Genomic DNA, 21797 nt, shown 5'->3' with positions numbered 1-21797 from the left:
TGGCTTAAACAGTAAAAATTTATTTTCTCACAGTGTCAGAGGCCGTAAGTCTGAGATCAAGAGGTCTGCAGTGTTGGGTTCTTGTATGGATTCTCTCTTTGGCTTGTAAAGGCTGACACCTTGTTCACACGGTGTTCCCCTCTGTGCCTGCATCTTAACCTCCTCTTCCTCTTCTCATAAAGACACCAGTCAATATTGCATTCCAGCCCACCATAATGAACTCTTTTCAACTTAATTACTTCTAAAGGCCCTACTTTTTTTTTCATTTTTTTAAAGATTTTTATTTATTTGACAGGCAGATCACAAGTAGGCAGAGGCAGGCAGAGAGAGAGAGGAGGAGGAGGCAGGCTCTCCGCTGAGCAGAGAGCCGGATGTGGGACTCGATTCCAGGACTCTGGGATCATGACCTGAGCTGAAGGCAGAGGCTTTAACCACTGAGGCACCCAGGCGCCCCCCCGCCCTTTTTTTCATTCTTAAAGGACTTTTTTATTTATTTGAGAGAGCGAGCGAGCACATGCGAGGGGTCGGGGAGAGAGAGAAGCAGACTCCCAGCTGAGCAGGGAGCCCTAAACAGGGCTCCATCCCAGACCGTGGGATCAAGACTTGTGCCAAAGGTGCCCCTAAAGACCCTATTTCTAAATACAGTCACATTCTTAAATGTTAGGGGTCAAGAATTCAATGTATGAATTTTGGGAGGGCACAGTTCAGCCCATAACACCGAGTTTATGTCTTTTCTCCTCCTTCCCTCCCGGTGTATATACTGAGCATCTACTATGTGTGAGACATTCTGCTAACTGATGGTAATAGCAAGCAACAGATGTAGCCTTTATTATAAAGAAAAAACAAATGTCAAGCAAATATTATGCCTTGGTAATGGAGATCACCGGAGAGCCTTGCCCTTCTGCTCAGTCTCCCGACCACGTCGGGCGGGTGAAAGGGCCTAGTTAAAACGAGCTGTGAGATTAATGAGTCAGCAGCAGCGCAAACCCCAAGACGCGGCTTGTCAAAAAGCAGCAGAGAGGTCTGATGTCAGCCAGCAGCGGGCGCCACCTGAATCCGTCCTTTATTGTGACGCCTAGGCCCCGCCCACTCCCCTGACTCCTGCTCCTCCTGGCTCACGGTCCCGTCCCCCGCCCGTTCCAGAAAACTACCGTGAACGCTTCAAAAGCGCGTCACCATCGCTCTAACAATAGAGGGCGGGGGGAGGAAGCGGGTGTCCGTCGCCCACGCCTGCGCCGTAGGGCCCGGGAGGGGTGGGCGGGCCAGCCGCCGTCCGGAGGCGGGGAAAAGAGACGCAAGCAGCGGCGACGCCATTTGCTGCGGCTGAACGTGAGCGCCGGCCGATCTCGGAAGAACTCGGTCGCTAGGCTCTCCCGCGCACGCGACCCGGCCTCTTTTGCCTGCTTGGTACCGCGCGGTGCCACGCGTCGCCCCTGGGGCCCCTCGGAGGAGTCGCCGCTGCCGCCGCCGCCACCACCACCCCCAGGATAGGAGTCGGAAACGCCGGGAGGCTTCCGTCACCGCCATGCCCAAGAATAAAGGTAATGCTGCCCGGCCTCCGGGACCACGACTCCGCTCGGCCGGGTCTCTCCGGCCCTGCCCGCGGCCTCCGGGTTACCCAGGCCGCAGTGACCTTCCATTCCGCTGTGCCCGCACACGGTTGCAGGATACGCTCGCGGTTTGGGGCTTGGGAGAGGAGCTGGGAAGTTACTACTGTCTTCCAGTTTGGTCACATTGGGGTGGAGCCGACGCCATTTTTGTAGGGCCTCCTGCGGGAGAATGTGGGCTTTTGCTCCCGATTCGCGCCAGACTGACCGCGGCGCGTTATGGACCTGTGGGGGAGACCTCCCTGAGGCGGCCCGGGTTTCGCAAATGAGTGCCTTTGGCTTCCTGGGCAAAGAGTTAAGCCCTGAAAGCAGTTCTTAACTTGAAAAATGTAATGCCTGCTTTAGTGACCAGGTACTCCTGTATGGGTTTTTTCATGGACAGTTGTTGAGTATTGTTGAGACTGCTCCCTCTCCCTTGTGAACAGTGGACGAAACCTTGATGTATATTTACTTATTTAAGGTTCATTTCTAGATTTACTCTTTCCCATCCTTTACGGGATTTAACTTTTTTTTTTAATGGAACACTTGTTTCATATTTTCCCAAGTTTTCTACTTTTGCCTCATATCTTGTATGTAAGTGGTGGGAGTAAAGACCTTTTAATTTTTTTAAGTTCCCTCCATTTTGAGGCTCAAAGTCCACAAATTCTTCGTCTCGGAGATAAATTTATTTGGAATTTCCAAAATGGAAAGTCTAATTTACCTGAAAGCAGAGGAGTTCTAAAGTAATTACCCTTTTTTACACTTAAGGGGATTTCTATCTTTTAAGTATTTTTATAAGCTCTCAAGGAAATTGTATCTTTATAAATATTTCTCAAGGTAATTGTGTCAATAGAAACAGGGAAACATTGTATTTCCTTCAGGAGAGGAGCATATTACACAAACCACAGGAAGTTTCGTTTGGTTATTCATCCTTGAGACCCCTGCCCTAATCCAGGCTTATTTCTGTTCTCTCTGTAGCTGTCACTACTCATTTTATCCTGTGGGGTACTTGGTTGAGGTTCTTTGCAAGATTTGGTGCCGTTCCCTTAGGGCATTCCCCTGTCCTCAGAAATCTAACTTGCCGGTCCTTTTTGTAGCATTTTATTGCTGATTATTCTGGGTGAAACAGAGTTCTAAAAGTTTTCTTGTAACCTGTCCAATCCTTTATTCCTAAATATCTTATTCTCACCTTTATTTCTAGTGATGAAATTTCCAGTTCCCTCACTAAACTCTAAGCTCTAATGGGCAATAATGCTATCTTTCTTAATCACATTGAATTACTAGCATTTGACACTTAGTAGATGCTCAATAAATATTTGTTGGATTAAGTCATCTTCCTTTTGGTTGACTCCACTCTCAGATGAATAATAGGTACCCTTTGGTTTCCAGGAAACAGGACTTCTATGTTAAATCACATCTAGTTCACTAGCCTCTTTTAAGGTTCTATTCCCATGACATGGCAGTAAAACAGAGAGGGGAGTGATAAAGGGTATGGTTAATTCTGGTAAATTGGCAAGCAGTGAATCGTTCTTCTATAAATAATATTTGAAGCATACAAAAAATATAGATAATACAATGAACACCTGGGAGTCTATTACTCTGAACTTGAAAATTAAAACACAGAATCATCTAAAGCCCTTTGTGTCCCCCTCTGCAATCCCCTTTCCCGTGTCTTCCTCTGTTTTTGGAGGTAGTCATCATTCTGAATTTGTCGGTTATCATTTCAGTACTTGTAAAATCAATCTGTTATGTTAGTGCTTTCCATGACCCCTGGATTTTACGAGATGAGGTTTACTAATGTAGAGTTAAATTCATGTTTGTTGTTTTTCTTCATTGGAAAAGCCAGAAGCCCTGTGAATATAATTTTAGTGATGGTTTCACAAAGATATAAATTGCCACAAACTGTGTGTTGAATGACTTTTGCTTTGGACTGATTCTTACTAGCATATGTCCTCTGGAAGCCTCTAGATATTTTTAGCTTATTACCTCAGGAAAAAGAGTATCTTTTGGTCAACTCAAGAAGACTGGGGTAAGGTGCTCCCACACTTAAGAGGAAATTACTGCCTTTACTTTTAAAATTGCCACTCCTTTGGGAATGTATGGACTACTCTTGATTGATTCAAAGATTGCCCAAGTCAGGTATATAACTCAGTAAATAAAGTTGGTAGGATCCTTGCCCTAATGGAACTTTCACTCTGGTTTGAAGATCTGGCATGAATGGCGTGGAGCAGAAATACTTTCTCTGGGAAATTCGTTTTGGTGTCCCCTAGGAATGCCTCACTTACTGAACTCTAAGGACTTCTGTGTAGGTCAGGAAATTATAGAGGCCCATCTGACAATAGTACAGAACATTGTGAGACTGCCCCCAGGACAGACAAAATGTACTTGATTCTAGAAGTTATGTGTCTGACTTTGCAGTGGCCTGGTGCACACTCTTTATTCTGTTTGGGCTTTGAACCTTTTGCTGCTTCCAGGTTCTTCCCATGAGTTCTTTAATATCCCTACCACTTACAGCCTTCCACATTTTGAAAATGGGCACCAGTGTGGTTTTAGGTTCTGGAATGGGAACAGAATGCTGTGGAGAGATACCCTAATGTGAGGGCCATGAACAACAACAACAACAAAGATTAGGTTTGAATCTGTTCACCCCCGCACACTGAAATATGTAAAGTGAGTTAGTTAATTCTCTGAGCTTCAGTGAACTCCCTGGTAACCTGGGGATAAATGACCTATTACTTCATAGGGTGATTGTGACAAGTAAATGGGTGGCTTTATTGCATAGTGGCTAAGAGTATAGTGAACTGGGGTGGTGTCTTACTGCTCACTTCAAATCCCAGATCTCACATTTTATGATATAGCTTTGGATAAGTCACTTAACCTTTCAAAGACTATTATCTCTTGGGAAATGAAGACAAAATAGTACCTATCTCATAGGCATAGGCTTGTTAAGGGTGAGTTACTGGGACAGTGAGAAGTCTCCTTGGATTAAAGCACAAGATAGCGGAAGGTAGATTGTGTGTTCATAGGATGAGAGAGAGAGATTCTTTTTTTTTTTTTTTTTAAGATTTTATTATTTTGAAAGTAAGCAAGTGAGAGAGAGAGAGAAAGCAAGCGAGCACACAAGCCAGGGTAGGGAGAAGCAGACTCCCCGCTGAGCCAGGAGCCCAATGTGGGGCTTGATCCCAGGACCTTGGTATCATGACTCAAGCTGAAGGCAGATGCTTGAGAGATATATTCTTTAAGGCGGTTATGTTGCCACTAACAGAAACAAGGGTGTTGATTTAGGACCAACTTTGTAAAAAAAAAAAAAAAAGTTTTGAATAAAATTGAGCTTAAGAGGACAGAGGACAGTATTCACTGGAGCCATTAGAAATAGGAGACCCTTGTTTGGTTGAAATAGTGGGCTTAGATGTAAAACTACTAGCTTAGAAGGGATAGGTGAGAGAAAAATTAATTTCCTTAGAAAGTGGGTTAACAGAAGGTGGGAATTTGGAATTAATGAAGCTCCAGAGGAACAGGCATAATGGGGAGGGGTTTAGCTGGTAAAAGTCAAGAATAGTGCAAGTGGCCCTTTAAAAATCAGAAAAAAGGGGCACCTAGGTGGCTCAGTTGGTTAAGTGACTGCCTTCTGCTCAGGTCATGATCCTGGAGTCCCGGGATGGAGTCCCGCATTGGGCTCCCTGCTCGGTGGGGAGTCTTCTTCTCCCACTGTCCTCTCTCCTCTCATGCTCTCACTCGCTCTCTCTCTCTCTCTAATAAAATCTTTAAAGAAAAGTCAGAAAAACAAGAGTTGGGAAATGATCATTAGTGTCATTTAAAGTGAAAAACAAGGAGAGGTGGAGAATTCGTTTTTTAAGGACACCAGTAGATCAAATTCTAGAATCCTAAATAGTAGAAGGAATGTAGAGGTATTTGGATCTACTGTTTTAACTCCTTCATTTTACATAGTCTGTAATTGAGATCCTGGGAGGTTTTTGTGAAAGTTCCTTTTATCCTTCTCCCTTCCTCTATATCTGGTCATAATTCTCGTTTCCATCTCAGAAATATTCCTCCTGTTTATCTCTTTTCTTCATGGCTAGTCTAGGTCTGTTGCATGGTAAGATTTTTGTTGAAGTATATATTTTTTTTGGACAGTATTTACAATTCAAATTTCAAAAAGTATGAAAAGTGAAATCTCTTTCCTAAGCATGTCCCATTATAAACCAGTTCTCCTTCTCACAGGCAGTCATTGTTAACTTTTTTTATATATGCCTTTCCAGAGGTATTTTATGTATATATAAGCAAATGTGAATATGCAGCTTTCTTTCTTTTGAGAGAGAACAGGCAGAAAAGCAGGGGTGGGGTAGGGCCGAGGGGGAGACTCTTAAGCAGGCTTCACGCTGCTGACACAGGACTGCTTAGTGTCCGGACACTGAGATCATGAGCTGAGCTGAAATCAAAAGTCAGACTCTTAAGAGCCACCTGGGTACCCCTTCATTTTTCTTTTTTACACCGGTGATAGCTTCATACCCTTACTCACCTTGCTGTATTCATTTCTAAATGTACATAAAGAATTTTAAATAAATACAAAAGTAGACTATATAAGGAACCTTTAGGTACTCGCTTTCTGGCCCCAGACACAATCACTTCACATCTAAACTTGACCACCATCCACACCAAATCAGAATCCAGATTTGGGGGGCACCTACCTGAGTGGCTTAGTCAGTTAGGCTCAGGTCATGATCCCAGACTCCTGGGATTGAGCCCCACATTAAGCTCTCTGCTCAGCAGAGTCTTTGAAAAAGAAAAAACAAAAAACAAACAGATTTGGTCTACACATTGCCACTGGTTGACAAATCTTTTAAGTCTCTTTTAAGAAATCTGTAGGGTGCCGGCGTGGCCCAGTTGGTTAAATGTCTGCCTTCAACACAGGTCATGATCCCAGGGTCCCGGGATTGAGTCCTGCATCAGTCTACCTGCTCAGTGGGGAGTCTGCTTCTCCCTCTCCCTCTGTCCCCACCCCTGCTTTTGTTCATTCTCTCTCTCATACTTTCTCTTCCAAATAAGTAATCTTAAAAAAAAAAAAGAAGAAGAAATCTGTAAGTTCCCCATCCATCTGGTCTTTTGACCCCTCATAGTGTAATCTATTGAAGAAAACAAATTGTCTTGTTGAATCACCCCCACAGTCAAGATTTTGCTGATTGCATCTGGTTTGCACATTGCTTTTTATTGTTTTTTTTCCTGCATCCCACTATTTATTATTATCGTTAACATATTATGTATTGCTGCTTTCAGAGGTAGAGGTCAGTGATTGATCAGCCTTACACAACACCCAGCACTCTCCACAACACATACCCTCCGCAGTGTCCATTGCCCAGTCACCCCATCCCCCTTACCCCCCTCTTCTCCAGCAGCCCTTAGTTTGTTTCCTGAGATTGAGAGCCTCTTATGATTTGTTTCCCTCTCTGGTTTTTGTCTTGTTTCATTTTTTTCCTCTCTTTCCCTATGCTCCTCTGCCTTGTTTTTCAAATTCCACATATCCATGAGATCATATGATAACTGTCTTTCTCTGATTGGCTTATTTCATTTAGCATAATACCCTCTAGTTCCATCCACATTGTTGCAAATGGCAAGATTTCCCTTTTTGATGGCCGCATAGTATTCCTGTGTGTGTGTGTCTGTGTGTGTGTGTATGTGCGCGCGCGCGCACACACACACACACACACATTTGTATCTTTGGGGTAGATACCCAATAGTGCGATTGCTGGGTTGTAGGGTAGCTGCTTTTTATTGTTCGGTTTTTTTTTAATGGACTTTATTTGTTTTAATTTTTTATTTTTTTAATTTTATTATTTTATTCATTTATTTATTTTTTTAAAAGATTTTATTTATTTATTTGACAGACGGAGATCACAAGTAGGCAGAGAAGCAGGCAGAGAGAGATGGAGAAGCAGGCTCCTGCTGAGCAGAGAGCCCAATGCGGGGCTCAATCCCAGGACCCTGAGACCATGACCCGAGCCGAAGGCAGAGACTCAATCCACTGAGCCACCCAGGCACCCCTATTTTTTATTTTTAAGATTTTATTAATTTGAAGAGAGTGTGCATGAGCTGGGGCAGGGTCGGGGTCAGGGGGCCCACTGTGGGGCTCTATCCCAGGACCTGGAGATCAAGACAGCCTAAGGCATACTAACTCATTGAGCCACCCAGGCGCCCCTGGACTTTGTTTTTTAGATTAGTTACATTTGTAGGGAAATGAGTAGAAACTAGAATTCTCTTATTACCCCAGCATGTTGTTAACATCTTACATGAGCCAGTATAGATACATTATTACTAACAAGTCCATAGGTTACTTAAGGTTCATTCTTCATGTATACATTGTGTGGGTTTTGACAAATGTATAATGACATGTATCCACCATTACAGTATCCTACAGAATAATAATATAACTGCCCTGAAAATCCTCTGTGTTCTACATATTCATCTGCCCTCTCCTCCCCAACTCATGGCAACTACTGATTTTTTTTTTAATACTATTTGTATAGTTTTGCCTTTTCCAAAATGTTGTGTGATTGGAGGCATACTATTCAGCCTTTATAGGTTCCTTCTTTCCCTAAACAGTTTGCATTTAAGATTCTTTAGTGTTTTTTAGGAACTCAGTAGCTCATTTCTTGTTATTGCTGAATAATATACTCCCCTGTGTCAAACCACAGTTTATTCCTGCACCTACTGAAGGACATCTTGGTTGCTTCCAAGTTCAGGAATTAGTGCCTTGTGTTTTTAACTTCAAATACTTTGCTCAGTGAATCTTTCTTACAGGTATAAGATAAAACTCTCAGATCAGCTGGAGTTGTTTTTCCCTCCACCACAAAATCCGTGTATCCCATTCCAGGAGCTATAACTTTACCCGCACCCCACACCCCAACTCATCCTACTTGATTGAACTCAGACTTTTCATGGGGAGGTCCAATAAAAGAGGGAGCTTATTTATTTGGAAATTTATTGGTAACCCATATATCTCCCACCCTGGCCCTTGTGGGCCACTGTAGGACAGGTTCACCGAGAAATGTGCTCAACCAAGTGGTCATTATGGTCCAGAAACTTTGACCATTGAACACAGATATTCTCAGGGATCTATATAATTCTATGTAATACTTTCTTTTAGTTTGTTGGTATTTTATGGGAGAAATAACCCAAAAGGAATTTCCCAAGAAGAGTAGGGAAGTGATGTGTTTGATATGACTGGAAATTGTGAACTTAATATGAGTGTGTGACCACATTAGGTGAATTTTTAAGTTTAAATGATTTTTTAAAGGCATGCTGTGAGTCATTTATTTCTTTAATACTGTTGTACAGATAATTAACATCTTTTTTTTTTTCTTTAAAACCATCAGGTAAAGGAGGTAAAAATAGACGCAGAGGTAAGAATGAGAATGAATCTGAAAAAAGAGAGTTGGTGTTCAAAGAAGATGGACAAGGTAAGCGTTTCTGTGAATTTTTTTTTTTAAGTAATAGTTTTTTTTAACATGGAATTTCAATGTCAAAACATAAAAGGTTAGAACTATTCATAACCCTGAGTGATTACATCCTGTGCCCCTCTTTGCCCTTCTCTGTTCCTCAGCCCTCCACACCTCTCTAGAGTGCCTCTAATCATTCCCTGGTGTCCTGTGTGCAATGAGGATTGGAGGCGTTTCTGTAAATGTCTGGGTTTCATTGTTTTGCATGAACACTCATAATTAAGAATGAATTATACAGTTCAGAGAGAACTAAGCCTCAAAAGCTGAGGTTAACAGTTGGCATGATTTAGTAGACCTTTTTTTTTTTAAAGATTTTATTTATTTATTTATTTGTCAGAGAGAGAGAGAGAGAGACAGGCAGACAGAATGGCAGGCAGAGGCAGAGGGAGAAGCAGGCTCCCCGCCAAGCAAGGAGCCCGATGTGGGACTCGATCCCAGGATGCTGGGATCATGACCTGAGCCGAAGGCAGCTGCTTAACCAACTGAGCCACCCAGGCGTCCCTTAGTAGACCTTTTTTGCTAGGAAATGGTGCTACATAGTAATTTCATTAGACTGTGGATTTTTGAGGGATGAATTAGAGGCCTTTTCCACACTTCTCCAGTGCCATTAGCATATAATTTCAGGACATAGAATAGAGTGAAACTGAACAATTGACTTTTCTAAACGAAGATGCATATCACTAGTTTCCCATATTTTTGAGCAATTTCAAACCTTTGGAAAAGTTGCAGTGTTCATACAATGAACTCCCTTAAACCCGTCACATATTTGTGTGTGTGTGTGTGTTTCTTAAATGATTTTTTTTTTTTAAGATTTTATTTATTTGACAGAGAGATCACATAGAGAGGCAGGCAGAGAGAGAGGGGTAAGCAGGCTCCCTTCTGAGCAGAGAGCCTGATGTGGGGCTCGATCCCAGGACCCTGAGATCATGACCTGAGCTGAAAGCAGAGGCTTAACCCACTGAGCCACCCAGGCGCCCCTCTTGAATGATTTTCAGGCTTGTTACAGACATGGTAGTTTTTTACCTTACCTGCTGCATTATGTTTCTTAAGAAGAATATTCTCTTATATAATCACAATAGAATTATCACACTCAGATAATTTAACATGAATATATTATATATCTAGTATATAATCTATTTTTGAAATTTTCCAGTTATCCTAGTACCTCCCGGCATATTTTAACAAAGAACCTTTTTTGATTGTCTTTTTGTAAGAACTTTGGTGGATTTTGTTCATGGCTATGTGTATATAAGCCACTAAAAATGAGGCATGTTTTGTGGCTAAAAGACCTTTTTGTTTCTTAGCCGTAGTTAGGCCTGCCTCCTTCATTATGACCACCACTACGTTTTTCATGTTTTTTTTCCCTCACTTTGGAAGAGAGGCTGCCTTTGAATTGACCCACCATGTTGAGGCTCTGGGTGCAGTATAGTCTGAGCAATCACTTCAGCATGTTAACTCCATGGTTGAGCCTTTCAGAGTTAGGTCTCAGTGTACTTACAGACCGGTGGGTATTCTCTGTGGGTCAGTCTTATGTACAACTTGAGTAAGCTAAAGGTTCTGAGGTAACATCCACCTCCAGTCTTCTGTCATTTAATGACAAGAGAAGAATAGACAGGCCCACGTGCAAGCTAATGCTCATCATCTTAGTTTTCCAAATGTCAATAAAACCAGGGGGCTTCTTGGGTTTCCTTTTGGAAGGGTTTTGTTTAAAAGTTCGGCATTTTGCCTGAGAACATCTTTCTGGCTTTACAAAAACTTTGAATGATGACTTATAATAAAGACATTGGGGCACCAGGGTGGCTCAGTCAGTTAAGCATCTGCCTTCAGCTCAGGTCACAGTCCCAGGGTCCTGGGAACGAGACCCGCATCAGGCACCCTGCTCACCTGGGAGCCTGCTTCTCTCTGTCCCTCCCCCACTCGTGCTCGCTTGCTCGCTCTCTCACTCTCTTGTGCTTGTTCTCTCTCTCTCAAATTAAAAAAAAAAAATCTTAAAAAAAAAAAAACAAACTAACATTAAGCTACTTGTATTTGCCAAATTGTTGAAATTAGCCTTTATAGGATCTGAGGGAAAGGAGATCCAAATTTGGGAGACATTCCAAATGAGAGAGATCGAAGAGATGTAATATGCATTTTGGGACATGCCACCTTGGTCTCCAAAAGTAAAGCCTACAGTTACGAAGACAGTAGTCATTCTGTTTACTCAAAATGAATAGATGTAATTAAAGCATTTCTGATAAGAGATAGCTTGTTATAGAAAGGACATTATGGAGTCTAGATTCTGGTTCTACCAATAACTAGCTTAGTGTTTATTACTCCCTAGTCTTTATTTTACTACACATATTTATTCCTAACCATTATACCTATGTGTTCTAGTCTGTTTTGTTTCATTTTCAATTTATTTATTTATCTTAGAGCAAGGAGGAGGGGCAGGGGGAGAGGGAGGGAGAATCTGAAGCTGACTCTGGGCTGACATTGGACTGTGAGGCGGGGCTTGATCCCAGAACCCTGAGATCATGACCCGAACCAAAACCAAGAGTTTGACTGCAACACCCAGCTGTCCCTGTTCTAGTAAATTTTTTTTTTTAAGATTTACCTATTCACTTAAGAGAGAGGGAGAGTGGGGAAAGACAGAGAGAGGGAGAGAGAAACTCCAGCAGACTCCTTGCTGAGCTCAGAGCCCAACACGGGGCTTGATCTCAAGACCCTGAGACCATAACCTGAGCTAAAACCGAGAGTCGGACGCCTAATGGACCGTGCCCCAGTTCTAGTCAGTTTTGTGTGGATTTTTAAGTTGCTGTTCTGAAAAGTTGAACAGTATCCTATACACTTCTGTTTTCCCTCCCCCAGAGTATGCTCAAGTAATCAAAATGTTGGGAAATGGACGATTAGAAGCAATGTGTTTTGATGGTGTAAAGAGGTTATGTCACATCAGAGGGAAATTGAGAAAAAAGGTAGGTGTGGAAATTTGTTTTACTTTAAAATTGTGATTAAGGGGGGAGATGGCTCCATAGTTTTTATGGGTCAGGTACCTCATTTTTGGAAGTTCCCCAAAGATTTCAGTAGAACAGTGATTTATTACCTATGATAAAACAGCCAACTCCTTGATGGTAATTTTTTATGGATTCCATTTAAAGACACATTTGCATCACCTATTTTTTTCTGCTCAAAATGTTTAACTGGAATCTAATAATGAATAAACAGTCAACAAATCCACATTGAGAGAAACCCACAAAACAAATGGCCTGGCTCTTAATGCAATGTTAATGACCTTAAAGGGGTGGGGAACTATTCTAATTGAATGGAGATCAAAGAGACCTAATGGTTAAATGGGGTATATGGCCCATGTTTGGATTCTGGTTTCAGGGTGGGGGAAATAGTTGTAAAGGGTGTTAAGAAAGTTTGAATAGGAATTACAGTTAGTGTTATGGTGATACTAAATTTCTTCAATGGGCTGCCTTGGAAGGAATGATTAATATCCCATCATAGTGGGCTTTGAGGCAGATATATTAATCAAGTTGGGTAAAAGTCCCTCAAACTCTGATTTTATATGGTTATTATTTAATCTCGTTACCAAACTATAAAGAGGTTTTGCCAGCTTCTTGTTATGTGGGTTGGTGAAATGAAGAGAGGGAAGGTGATAAAAGTACATTTCTAACTTTGTATTCTCACATGTAATGGATGGATAACTAACCACTTGGAGTAATTCACTATTCCTTAATTTCTAATCTAGTCATTATTCTTCTGGAATTAATAAACAGGCAGTTAAATAAGATTTTAACACCCCAAATTATAGAAGATTTGAAACATCTCAGCTGCTTACTGTAGTATTTTTTTCCTATTCTAAATATAGGTAATTTACCCACAGTTGGGTGAATAGTGTTTTATGGAAAGACTAACTCAGTGTTGCTTTGGTTCTTTATTTTTAAATATGACATGCAGTGACTTTTCTTTCATAGGTTTGGATAAATACTTCAGACATTATATTGGTTGGTCTCCGAGACTACCAGGTAAAAATATATATATGTATATATTTTTTTCTCATTTGTTCACTTGGTTGAATTTTGTGAGCCATTAGTGCTTAGAACTTCAGTCATGACTGTATTTGACCAGTTCCACCCCAGCATGCTGCTCACCATTGTGTCAACAAACATTTTATAAGGGCCAGTTATATTTTTTTAGGTATTATGCTAGATACCCTAGGCATCATGGTTCCCAAGTGGCCATTTTGTGGAGTCCGTGTTTCCACTATGGAAAAAATAACAGGCAGCGTGAATTTTTCATAAAGTTAAATGGTCTTTTTTTTTTTTTTTTTTTTTACCTTTTTTGATATTTAAAAAGTTCCCTTGTTTGGAATGAGTGATGTTAGTGGTGGTTTTATTTGTGTTCTTATTTGTTAAAATAAAAATTTAATCTTATGGTGGACCTCCTGTGGCAATTTTTCTTTTCTTTTTAATTCATATTTGTTGAAATAAAAATCTGGGAACTGTTACCGTAGTGGATACACCTGAATGAGCCAAGCTCCCATCCCAAAATGCTTATGGCCTGATAGTGAAAAGAGTGAGACAGGCACACAAGTAACTGTGGTAGAAATCATGATAGAAGTATGTGATCTAAATTTGAATGAGCACCCAGAAGAAAAAATGGTAGTTACCCTTCATAATCTCAACTTGAAGACTACTCATTGTGGGTCTCTGTAGGCCATTTGGTTTCTCCCTGTTGGAACTCATCACCATATATTTAATCACATTGTGAGTGATGTTTCTGTTTTTATAGCCTTGATCCTACCTTGATTTTTTTTAAATATATGTTCCAGAATAAAGAATTAAAATCTTTACTTTAAATGATTGGTTCTCAACCATGAGTGAATTGTTTCCTCCAGGGGGCTATTTGGCAGTGTCTGGAGACATTTCTGGTTGTCACAACTGGGGGAGTCAGTGTCGCTGTCATGTAATGGATAGTGACAAGGGGTGGTGCCAAATATCCTACATTGCAAAGGACAGTCCCTACAACAAAGAATTGCCCAGCCCAAAATGTGAATAATGCTGAGGTACAAAAAAGCCTGCTTTAATTAATATCATTTTGGGATGCCTGGGTGGCTCAGTCGGTTAAGGGTCCAACTCTTGATTTCCTCTCAGGTCACAATCGCACCTTGCCTTGGGCTCCTTGCTGGGTGTGGAGCCAGCTTAAGATTCTCACTCTCCTTACTTTGGCCCCCTCCCCCGCAAGTGTGTACTGTCCCTCTAACAAAACAAAATACCATTCTAATGTCCAGTTTCTTCTCTTGATCTTAAAAATAACCCCAGAAGTAGGAAGAATAGTTCTCTGTTTGATGGATAAGGAAACCCAAGATATGAAAACATGTACAATTCTGACTATAAAATGACAGCCAAGACCAACCTTTTCTGATTCTTAATCTTCCACAAACCACCTTCTCTACCCCTGCCACTTAAAGGGTGGTCCAGGGATCAGTGGCATCACTGGCTTTTAGGAACTTGTCAGAGATAATAGGTTTTTGGACCCCACTCCAGTCCTCCTGAATTGGAATATGCGTTTTAGCAATTTACCTTTGAACTTCTATAAACATCACAGTTCAAGAAGGACTGGTTTGAATCACGCTGCCTTTGCATCACTGATCCTCTTTGAAGCCCTTCGGTCCTGCTTTTAGGTCCAAAGAACTTCTTGAAGTTGAAACAATCAGTTTCAACACTTTTTTTCTTCCTTAACTGAGTGGGATTCTTTTCAAATGGGAAAGTGTGAACATTCTATGGCAGTAGTTTTCAGTGGGACATTTACATCAGAAACACTTAAAAGGGCTTTTAAAAATACAAATTCATTAACTTCACTCTGCCTCTACTGATCTAGCTCCACGAAATATAAAGGCTCCATTGGAGATTTCATTCGGTTCATATTCTAAGAACCACTAATTCATGGAAAGGCATATTAATTTCCTTAGGTCATTACACAATACACATTTTTTTAGTTTGTTTAATCAACCCGTAAATTATGGTCCCAGGGAATTTTTGTATTCCAGAAGACTTCTAATCAAAGGATAATAGTAAACACTTAAAAGATTGGGTTTAGGGGCGCCTGGGTGGCTCAGTGGGTTGGGCCGCTGCCTTCGGCTCAGGTCATGATCGCAGGGTCCTGGGATCGAGCCCCGTATCGGGCTCTCTGCTCGGTGGGGAGCCTGCTTCTTCCTCTTTCTCTGCCTGCCTCTCTACCTACTTGTGATCTCTCTCTGTCAAATAAATAAATAAAATCTTTAAAAAAAAAAAAAGATTGGGTTTGCACAGTTCTGCCCTTTTTAAAGTGAGATCTGTAAATATCTTCCTTAAGCTTGTTGATCACTATTCATTTATGCATGTAAGCAGCTTTATACTATATAATCCTGAGGATGTTTTTTAGAAGGTAGGAGAAAACTTTATTTTTTAAAAGTTTTGTTTCTGGGGCGCCTGGGTGGTCAGTGGGTTAAGCCTCTGCCTTCCGCTCAGGTCATGATCTCAGTCAGGGTTCTGAGATCGGCTCCTCATCTGGCTCCCTGCTCAGCAGGAAGTCTGCTTCCCCCTCTCCCTCTGTCTGCCTCTGCCTACTTGTGATCTCTTCTTCTCTGTCAAATAAGTAAATAAAATCTTTTAAAAAGTTTTGTTTGTTTTGATACTTTTTTTTTTTTTAACATTTATTTGAGAGAGTGAGAGCACAAGCAGGGTTAGAGGCAGAAGGGGAGGAAGAGGAACAGACTCCCTGCTGAGCAGGAAGCCAGATGCAGGGGCCCCATCCCAAGACCCTGAGATCATGACCTAAGCTGAAGTCAGATGCTTAACGGACTGAGCCACCCAGGTGCCCCTAATACTTTTTTTTTTTTTAATTTTAATTCCAGTATAATTAACAGTATAGTCATTCAGCATTTCCATATGTCATCCAGTGCTTATGACAACAAGCGCACTAGGTAGGAGAAAACTTTAAAATGTGAAAAAAGGATTGTAACCACAGTGAGATTTAATTTTTTTATCCAGTTTGAAAATAATTTGGGAAATAATATTTTGGCATAATCAGTTCTAAAAGTTACTTGTCTTTTTTAGGATAATAAAGCCGATGTAATTTTAAAATACAATGCAGATGAAGCTAGAAGTCTGAAGGCATATGGCGAGCTTCCAGAGCATGGTAATGTCTGAGTTACTTTATTAACCTGTCATATGGTGTTCGTACTTGGTTCGTGCTTCACTTAGGTGAAGGAATTTTGGTAGAATTTTGCATATTTACTTTTGTGTTTACATGGTTCGTTTTAAGTATGCCTGCTTCATAATACTGGATACCTTAAGAAAAAAGTAACTGGGATTCTGTCCTTAATAAATACACTTTCTGGTGTGGAGTTATATTTTATACTCTGAACTTCTGCATAATACTAATCAGAGGATTACTTTTGTTTCCGTATTTATTTCAGTATTCACAATAACTTTCTCAAGAGATTGTCATTGTTCATCTACTTTAAATATGAAGCAGGGATAGTACTTAGGTACTGTTGTCAATTTTTATAAAGTCAGTTTTCAGTTCTTATCCTAGTATTAAAGGATCCTGTAGGATTTTTTAAAACCAATGTTGTCTCTCTGTTACCAATACAAAAGTTGTGTATTTTTTTTTAAGATTTTATTTATTTCAGAGAGGGGGAGAGAGCAAGCATGAATGGGCGGGGGTGGGGGAGCAGGTTCCCTGCTGAGCAGAGAGCCCAATGTGGGGATCCATCCCAGGACACTGGGATCATGACCTGAGCCAAAGGCAGATGCTTAACTGACTGAGCCACCCAGGCACCTCAAAAGTTACGCATTCATAGGCGGTAAACTTAAATAAGTCCTTAGTAACCTCACCAAAGGGGAAATGTACTTTACATACTATTTTGTAAGCCTAAGTATCTATTTCATTTGGTGTTTTTGTTTCATTTTGTTGTGTTTTTTCTTCGTTTGGGCTTTCTTGCATATTATTATGAAAACAATATAATTTTACTTAAGCACAAAAATCCTCCAAAATTATTTACTTAACATTTCCAGTGTAGGGAATGCTAGTATATTGGGGAATGGAACCAGCACTTCCCAGTTCATTTTCATTGCTTAGGGATAATCATGATTTGACTCAAGTTTCTGATTGATGAGTCTGTCTGGTGATTGGTAGTTGTTAGCATGTGCTCTAACCAGTTTGAGGCATAGTTAGAAGTTGTAAAGGTTTCAGAATTTGTGTAACTAGAGCCCGCTTTACTAAAAATATCTTTATGAAATAAATACTTGGGACTATGTCAACCCAAAAAGCTTTTGGACCATGAAGGAAACTAACAAAACAAAGTGGCAACCTATTGAATGAGAGAAGATATTTGCAAATGATTTATCTAATAAATGGTTAATATCCAAAATATGTTTAAAAAAAAAAAAGGCAAACAAACCTCCTATAGCTTGGGGCACCTGGGTGATTAAGCGTCTTCTTTCAGGTCCTGGGATCAAGCTGTGCATAGGGCTCCCTGCTCAGCAGGGGATTCTGCCTTTGCCCCTCCCCCTGCTCCTGCACATGTGCGTGTTCTCTCTCTCAAATAAATAAATTAAATCTTTTTTTTTTCTTTTACGATTTTATTTATTTGAGAGCGAAAGGGAGAGATACTAAGCCACACAGGTGCCCCTAAATAAAATCTTAAAAACAAGACAAAAAAAACTCCTACAACTGAATGCCTAAAAATCCTCCCAAATAATCCAATTAAAAATGGACAGAAGACCTGAATGGACACTTTACATAGAAGATGTAGAAATGGCCAATAGGCCTTGAAAAGATGCTTAGCATCACTAATCAGGGAAATGCAAATCACAACCACAGTGAGATGCCCCTCATACCAGTCAGAATATCTAGTATCAAAAAGACAAGAAATAACAAGTGTTGGCGAAGATGGGGAGAAAAAGGAACCCTTGTGCACTGTTGGTAGGAATACAAACTGGTACAGACATTGTGGAAAACAGTATGGAGGTTCCTCGAAAAGTTAAAAAAGTTCCTCAAAAAGTTAAACATAAAAATACCATTCCGTCCAGTAATTTCAGTACTGGATATATACACAAAGAAAATGAAAGCACTTATTTGAAAAAGTGTATGTACCCCCTATGTTTATTGCAGCATTATTTACAATAGCCAAGATAACAGAAGCAACTCACGTATCCACTGATAGATAAATGGATAAAGGATATGTGATTGATACACACATACAACTGAGTATTACTCAGACATAAAAGCAAGTGAAATCTTTCCATTTGTAGTAACATGAATAGACTTAGAGGGTATTATGCCAGGTGAAATAAATCAGAGAGACAATACCATATGATATCACTTAGACTTAAGGAATCTAAAAAAAAAACAACGAACAAACGAGAGAAAGACTCGTAAATATAGAGAAGATATCCAGTGGTTGTTGGGGGGCGGGGAGGTGGGTGAAGTAGGTGAAGGGGATTAAGCGGTACAAACTACCAGTTCTAACATAAATCATGGGGATGAAAAGTATAGTATGGGGAATATAGTTAATAATATTGTAGTAACTTTGGTGACATGGTAACCATGCTTATTCTCGTGAACATATTGTAGTGTATATAATTGTCAAAATCAACCATGTGCGCTTGAAATTAATATATATGTCAACTATACTTGAATTGGTATAACTTTGACTCATAAGAGTCTTTTTATACGTCAACATTTGATATCAGACCATTTTAATATTATCTTGGTTATATGAGTGTATTTGTTATTGTTTCTTTAGCTAAAATCAATGAAACTGATACATTTGGTCCTGGAGATGATGATGAAATTCAGTTCGATGACATTGGAGATGATGATGAAGACATCGATGATGTGAGTAGATGGATCTTATATTTTCCAACTTTTGTTTCTGAGTTATCCACAGAGAATACCAGCTTTTTCTCCTGTCTTCCTTTAAACTAAAAATGTTGAATACTTGAATTAGGGTATATTTCAAGACTTGTCCATGAATTAAAATACTCAGTATTATTTAGAAGACAACTAGTCAAACTTATACTTTGAGAATTCTTATAATCTTTTCAACATTTCTTCCAGAAAAGATCAGTATTTGCTTTGGTGATATGAATGCTAGGCATTGGAATCATAACTCGTTTAAAAGTATCTTAAGAGATAGCTGTGTCTGAATTTAGCAGATAGTTGTAAGAAATAGAAGATCTTCTCAAAGAAACATGCCTTAATTGAAATACTGGTATATTAGAAGAATCTTTTTTAAGTAGCTTGATATGGAACATTGGAATTACAACATTTTTTAAAATGTTTAGTTTTGTTTTAGAGAGAGCACGTGCGAGAGGGAGAGAGAGAATCTCAAGTAGACTCTGCCCTGAGCATGGAGCCCAATGTGCGGGCCTCAATCCCGCAACCCTGAGATCATGAACTGAGCTGAAACCCAAGAGTCAGATGCTTGACCCACATGCCCCAGAAGGTTTCAGTTTTAACAAGGCTTTTAACATATGTTGTAATTCCAGGGGCCTCTGGGTGGCTCAGTCAGTTGAGCATCCAACTCTTGATTTCAGCTCAGATCATGATCTCAGGGTGGTGGGATCGAGCCCCCAGTTGGCTGCCACGCTCAGTTCTGCTTAAGACTCTCTCCCCCTCTCTCTGCCTCTTCTCCACGTGGGACCTCTCTTTTCTAAAATAAATCTTTAGAGACCTTTCGCCAATTATGTTACTTCATCTATTGGATATGCGTTGTTGGCAAACTCTTGGTTTGGCGTTGGTGTGTTTTAGGAAAATGTATTATTTTTCTGAAAGGTAAAGCAGTGATGCTCACAAGAATAAATGCCTTTTTTTTTTTAAGATTATTTATTTATTTGACAGAGAGAGAGATCACAAACAGGCAGAGAGGCAGGCAAAGAGATAGTGGGTAGCAGGATTCCTGCTGAGCAGAGAGCCCGATGCAGGGCTTGATCCCAGGACCCGATCACGACCCGAGCAGAAGACAGAGGCTCAACCCACCCAGGCGCCCCAGAATAAATGCCCTTCTGCTGTTACAGTATTTAAGTGAAATTCATACTTAGTTTCTGGCAATATAAATTTATTAAATAATTGGGGTAGTATTATAAGTTACTCTTAACTCCAGTTTGGGCTCTTTTTCAACTCCTTAAAATAAAAATGTAGTTGAGAGCCCACCTATGTATATAAATCTAAAAATAATTATGCTAATGTTTGGTTTGATTCAAAAATGAAATTTCATTGTCTCTGGGGTATTTTTTCCTGACTCAGACTGTGTGACATGATTACCAGGGCCTTTCAAAAATACAAAGGCTGATCTGCGGGGAGTCTGAATTAGGCATCACAAGTGATACCCACTACCCAGGTTCTATAATTAATATTTTTTTTACCGGATTTATCATATATCTAACTATATCTTTATTCATCCATCAACCCATCTTATATTTTGATGCATCTTCAGACCATTTAGAATAATCAGGGTGAGTTAAGAATTTGAGTACATATCCTCCATGTGTATATGCATTTCTGAATTTTTACATAAATACGTCATTGTTTTTTTAATGTATCTCCCTTTAGAGACCCTGAGCCACAGAATTCTTGTGACTGACTTGTTAATGATACTTTGACAGTAGATTTATTGATTATATTCTGTGACCAGAACCTGACATGGAATTGTGTTGGAAATAAAGGGGCAATCCAGACATTTTTAGAGCTGGGGTAGGTCTCTTTTGGAAATAAGAACCAAATCAGAGAACACTTTTGAGTATGAATTTGAATTTGAATACACAGAGGTAATAGGTTGAGGATCTAAACAAAGTTAAGATTTTCTAAAAAAAAAAAAACAATCTGTGCCAGTGATTCATTAGGACTGGACCCAGTACGCTGGCAGGGAAAGAGATGGTAAAAGATGGTGGATACCAAAGGAATTTGAGTTATCTTGAACATTAAGATAAAGCAAGGGTTGCTTTATCACCTGAGAACCCTACGTTTCCAAGACATTTCTTCAGATCATTTATAGGTAATGCTAGTTGTTTCTAAAACCAGGTTGAGAGGAGAATTTGGTTACTGCCAGACCCCTCTCTTTCTCAGATAATACTCCTGTGTGTCTGCTTCCACCCCAGAACAAAAAAATCTCTTATCACTAACAAAAAAGGGAAGAGGTACTAAACTTTATTAAGAATATTTTGCATGGGGGCGCCTGGGTGGCTCAGTGGGTTAAAGCCTCTGCCTTCGGCTCAGGTCATGATCCCAGAGTCCTGGGATCGAGCCCCGCGTCAGGCTCTCTGCTCAACAGGGAGCCTGCTCCCCCCGCCCCCTCTGCCTGCCTCTCTGCCTACTTGTGATCTCTGTCTGTCAAATAAATAAATAAATAAAATCTTAAAAAAAAAAAAAGAATATTTTGCATGGCATGACATTCTGAAGGAGGTTGTAAAGATTTACTGGCAACAAACCAATGGCGAGAAACCCAGTGTATAGAATTTCCTCTTCAAAGGTAGCTTAGGGTGTGCAAGGCTCCATTATGTGGTAGACTGCTGGAAGATAAGAATTCTTTTGTTTGATCTGATGTTCTTTTCTCTTCCAGATCTAAATTGAATTCAACATTTTACATTCCAATTTCTCTGAGGATTGTTCCCACAATTTGGATTTTGGCTGTGACCTGTTAAGGAAGATTAAAATTTCATTAGCATTAATACAGTTTGTTAAAGCAGAC

At 40.2% G+C, this 21797-nt stretch overlaps 1 protein-coding gene across 1 annotated transcript; it reads left to right on the top strand.

Annotated features, from left to right (window-relative positions):
- The first annotated feature begins 1286 nt into the window (after window positions 1-1286).
- Window positions 1287-21796, top strand: EIF1AX (eukaryotic translation initiation factor 1A X-linked). The gene is made up of 7 exons (XM_032840769.1): window positions 1287-1541; window positions 8957-9040; window positions 11927-12030; window positions 13036-13086; window positions 16159-16240; window positions 18855-18946; window positions 21669-21796. The coding sequence occupies exons 1-7, from the start codon at window positions 1526-1528 to the stop codon at window positions 21672-21674; spliced, it is 435 nt and encodes a 144-aa protein (XP_032696660.1). The 5' UTR covers window positions 1287-1525; the 3' UTR covers window positions 21675-21796.
- Window position 21797: the final 1 nt, after the last annotated feature.

The sequence above is a fragment of the Lontra canadensis genome, unplaced genomic scaffold (assembly GCF_010015895.1).
Source record: "Lontra canadensis isolate GAN:19392208 unplaced genomic scaffold, GSC_riverotter_1.0 scaffold116, whole genome shotgun sequence".
NCBI classification, from domain to species: Eukaryota; Metazoa; Chordata; class Mammalia; order Carnivora; family Mustelidae; genus Lontra; species Lontra canadensis.
The sequence above is the reverse complement of the archived record's forward strand: the minus strand, read 5'-3'. Positions and strand labels throughout refer to the sequence as shown.

Bases quoted from the DNA above. Each gene is read 5' to 3' on its own strand.
- EIF1AX (XM_032840769.1), top strand. The intron at 9,041-11,926 runs GTAAGCGTTTCT...TCCCTCCCCCAG, and splicing joins GTTCAAAGAAGATGGACAAG to AGTATGCTCAAGTAATCAAA. The intron at 12,031-13,035 runs GTAGGTGTGGAA...TTTCTTTCATAG, and splicing joins GAGGGAAATTGAGAAAAAAG to GTTTGGATAAATACTTCAGA.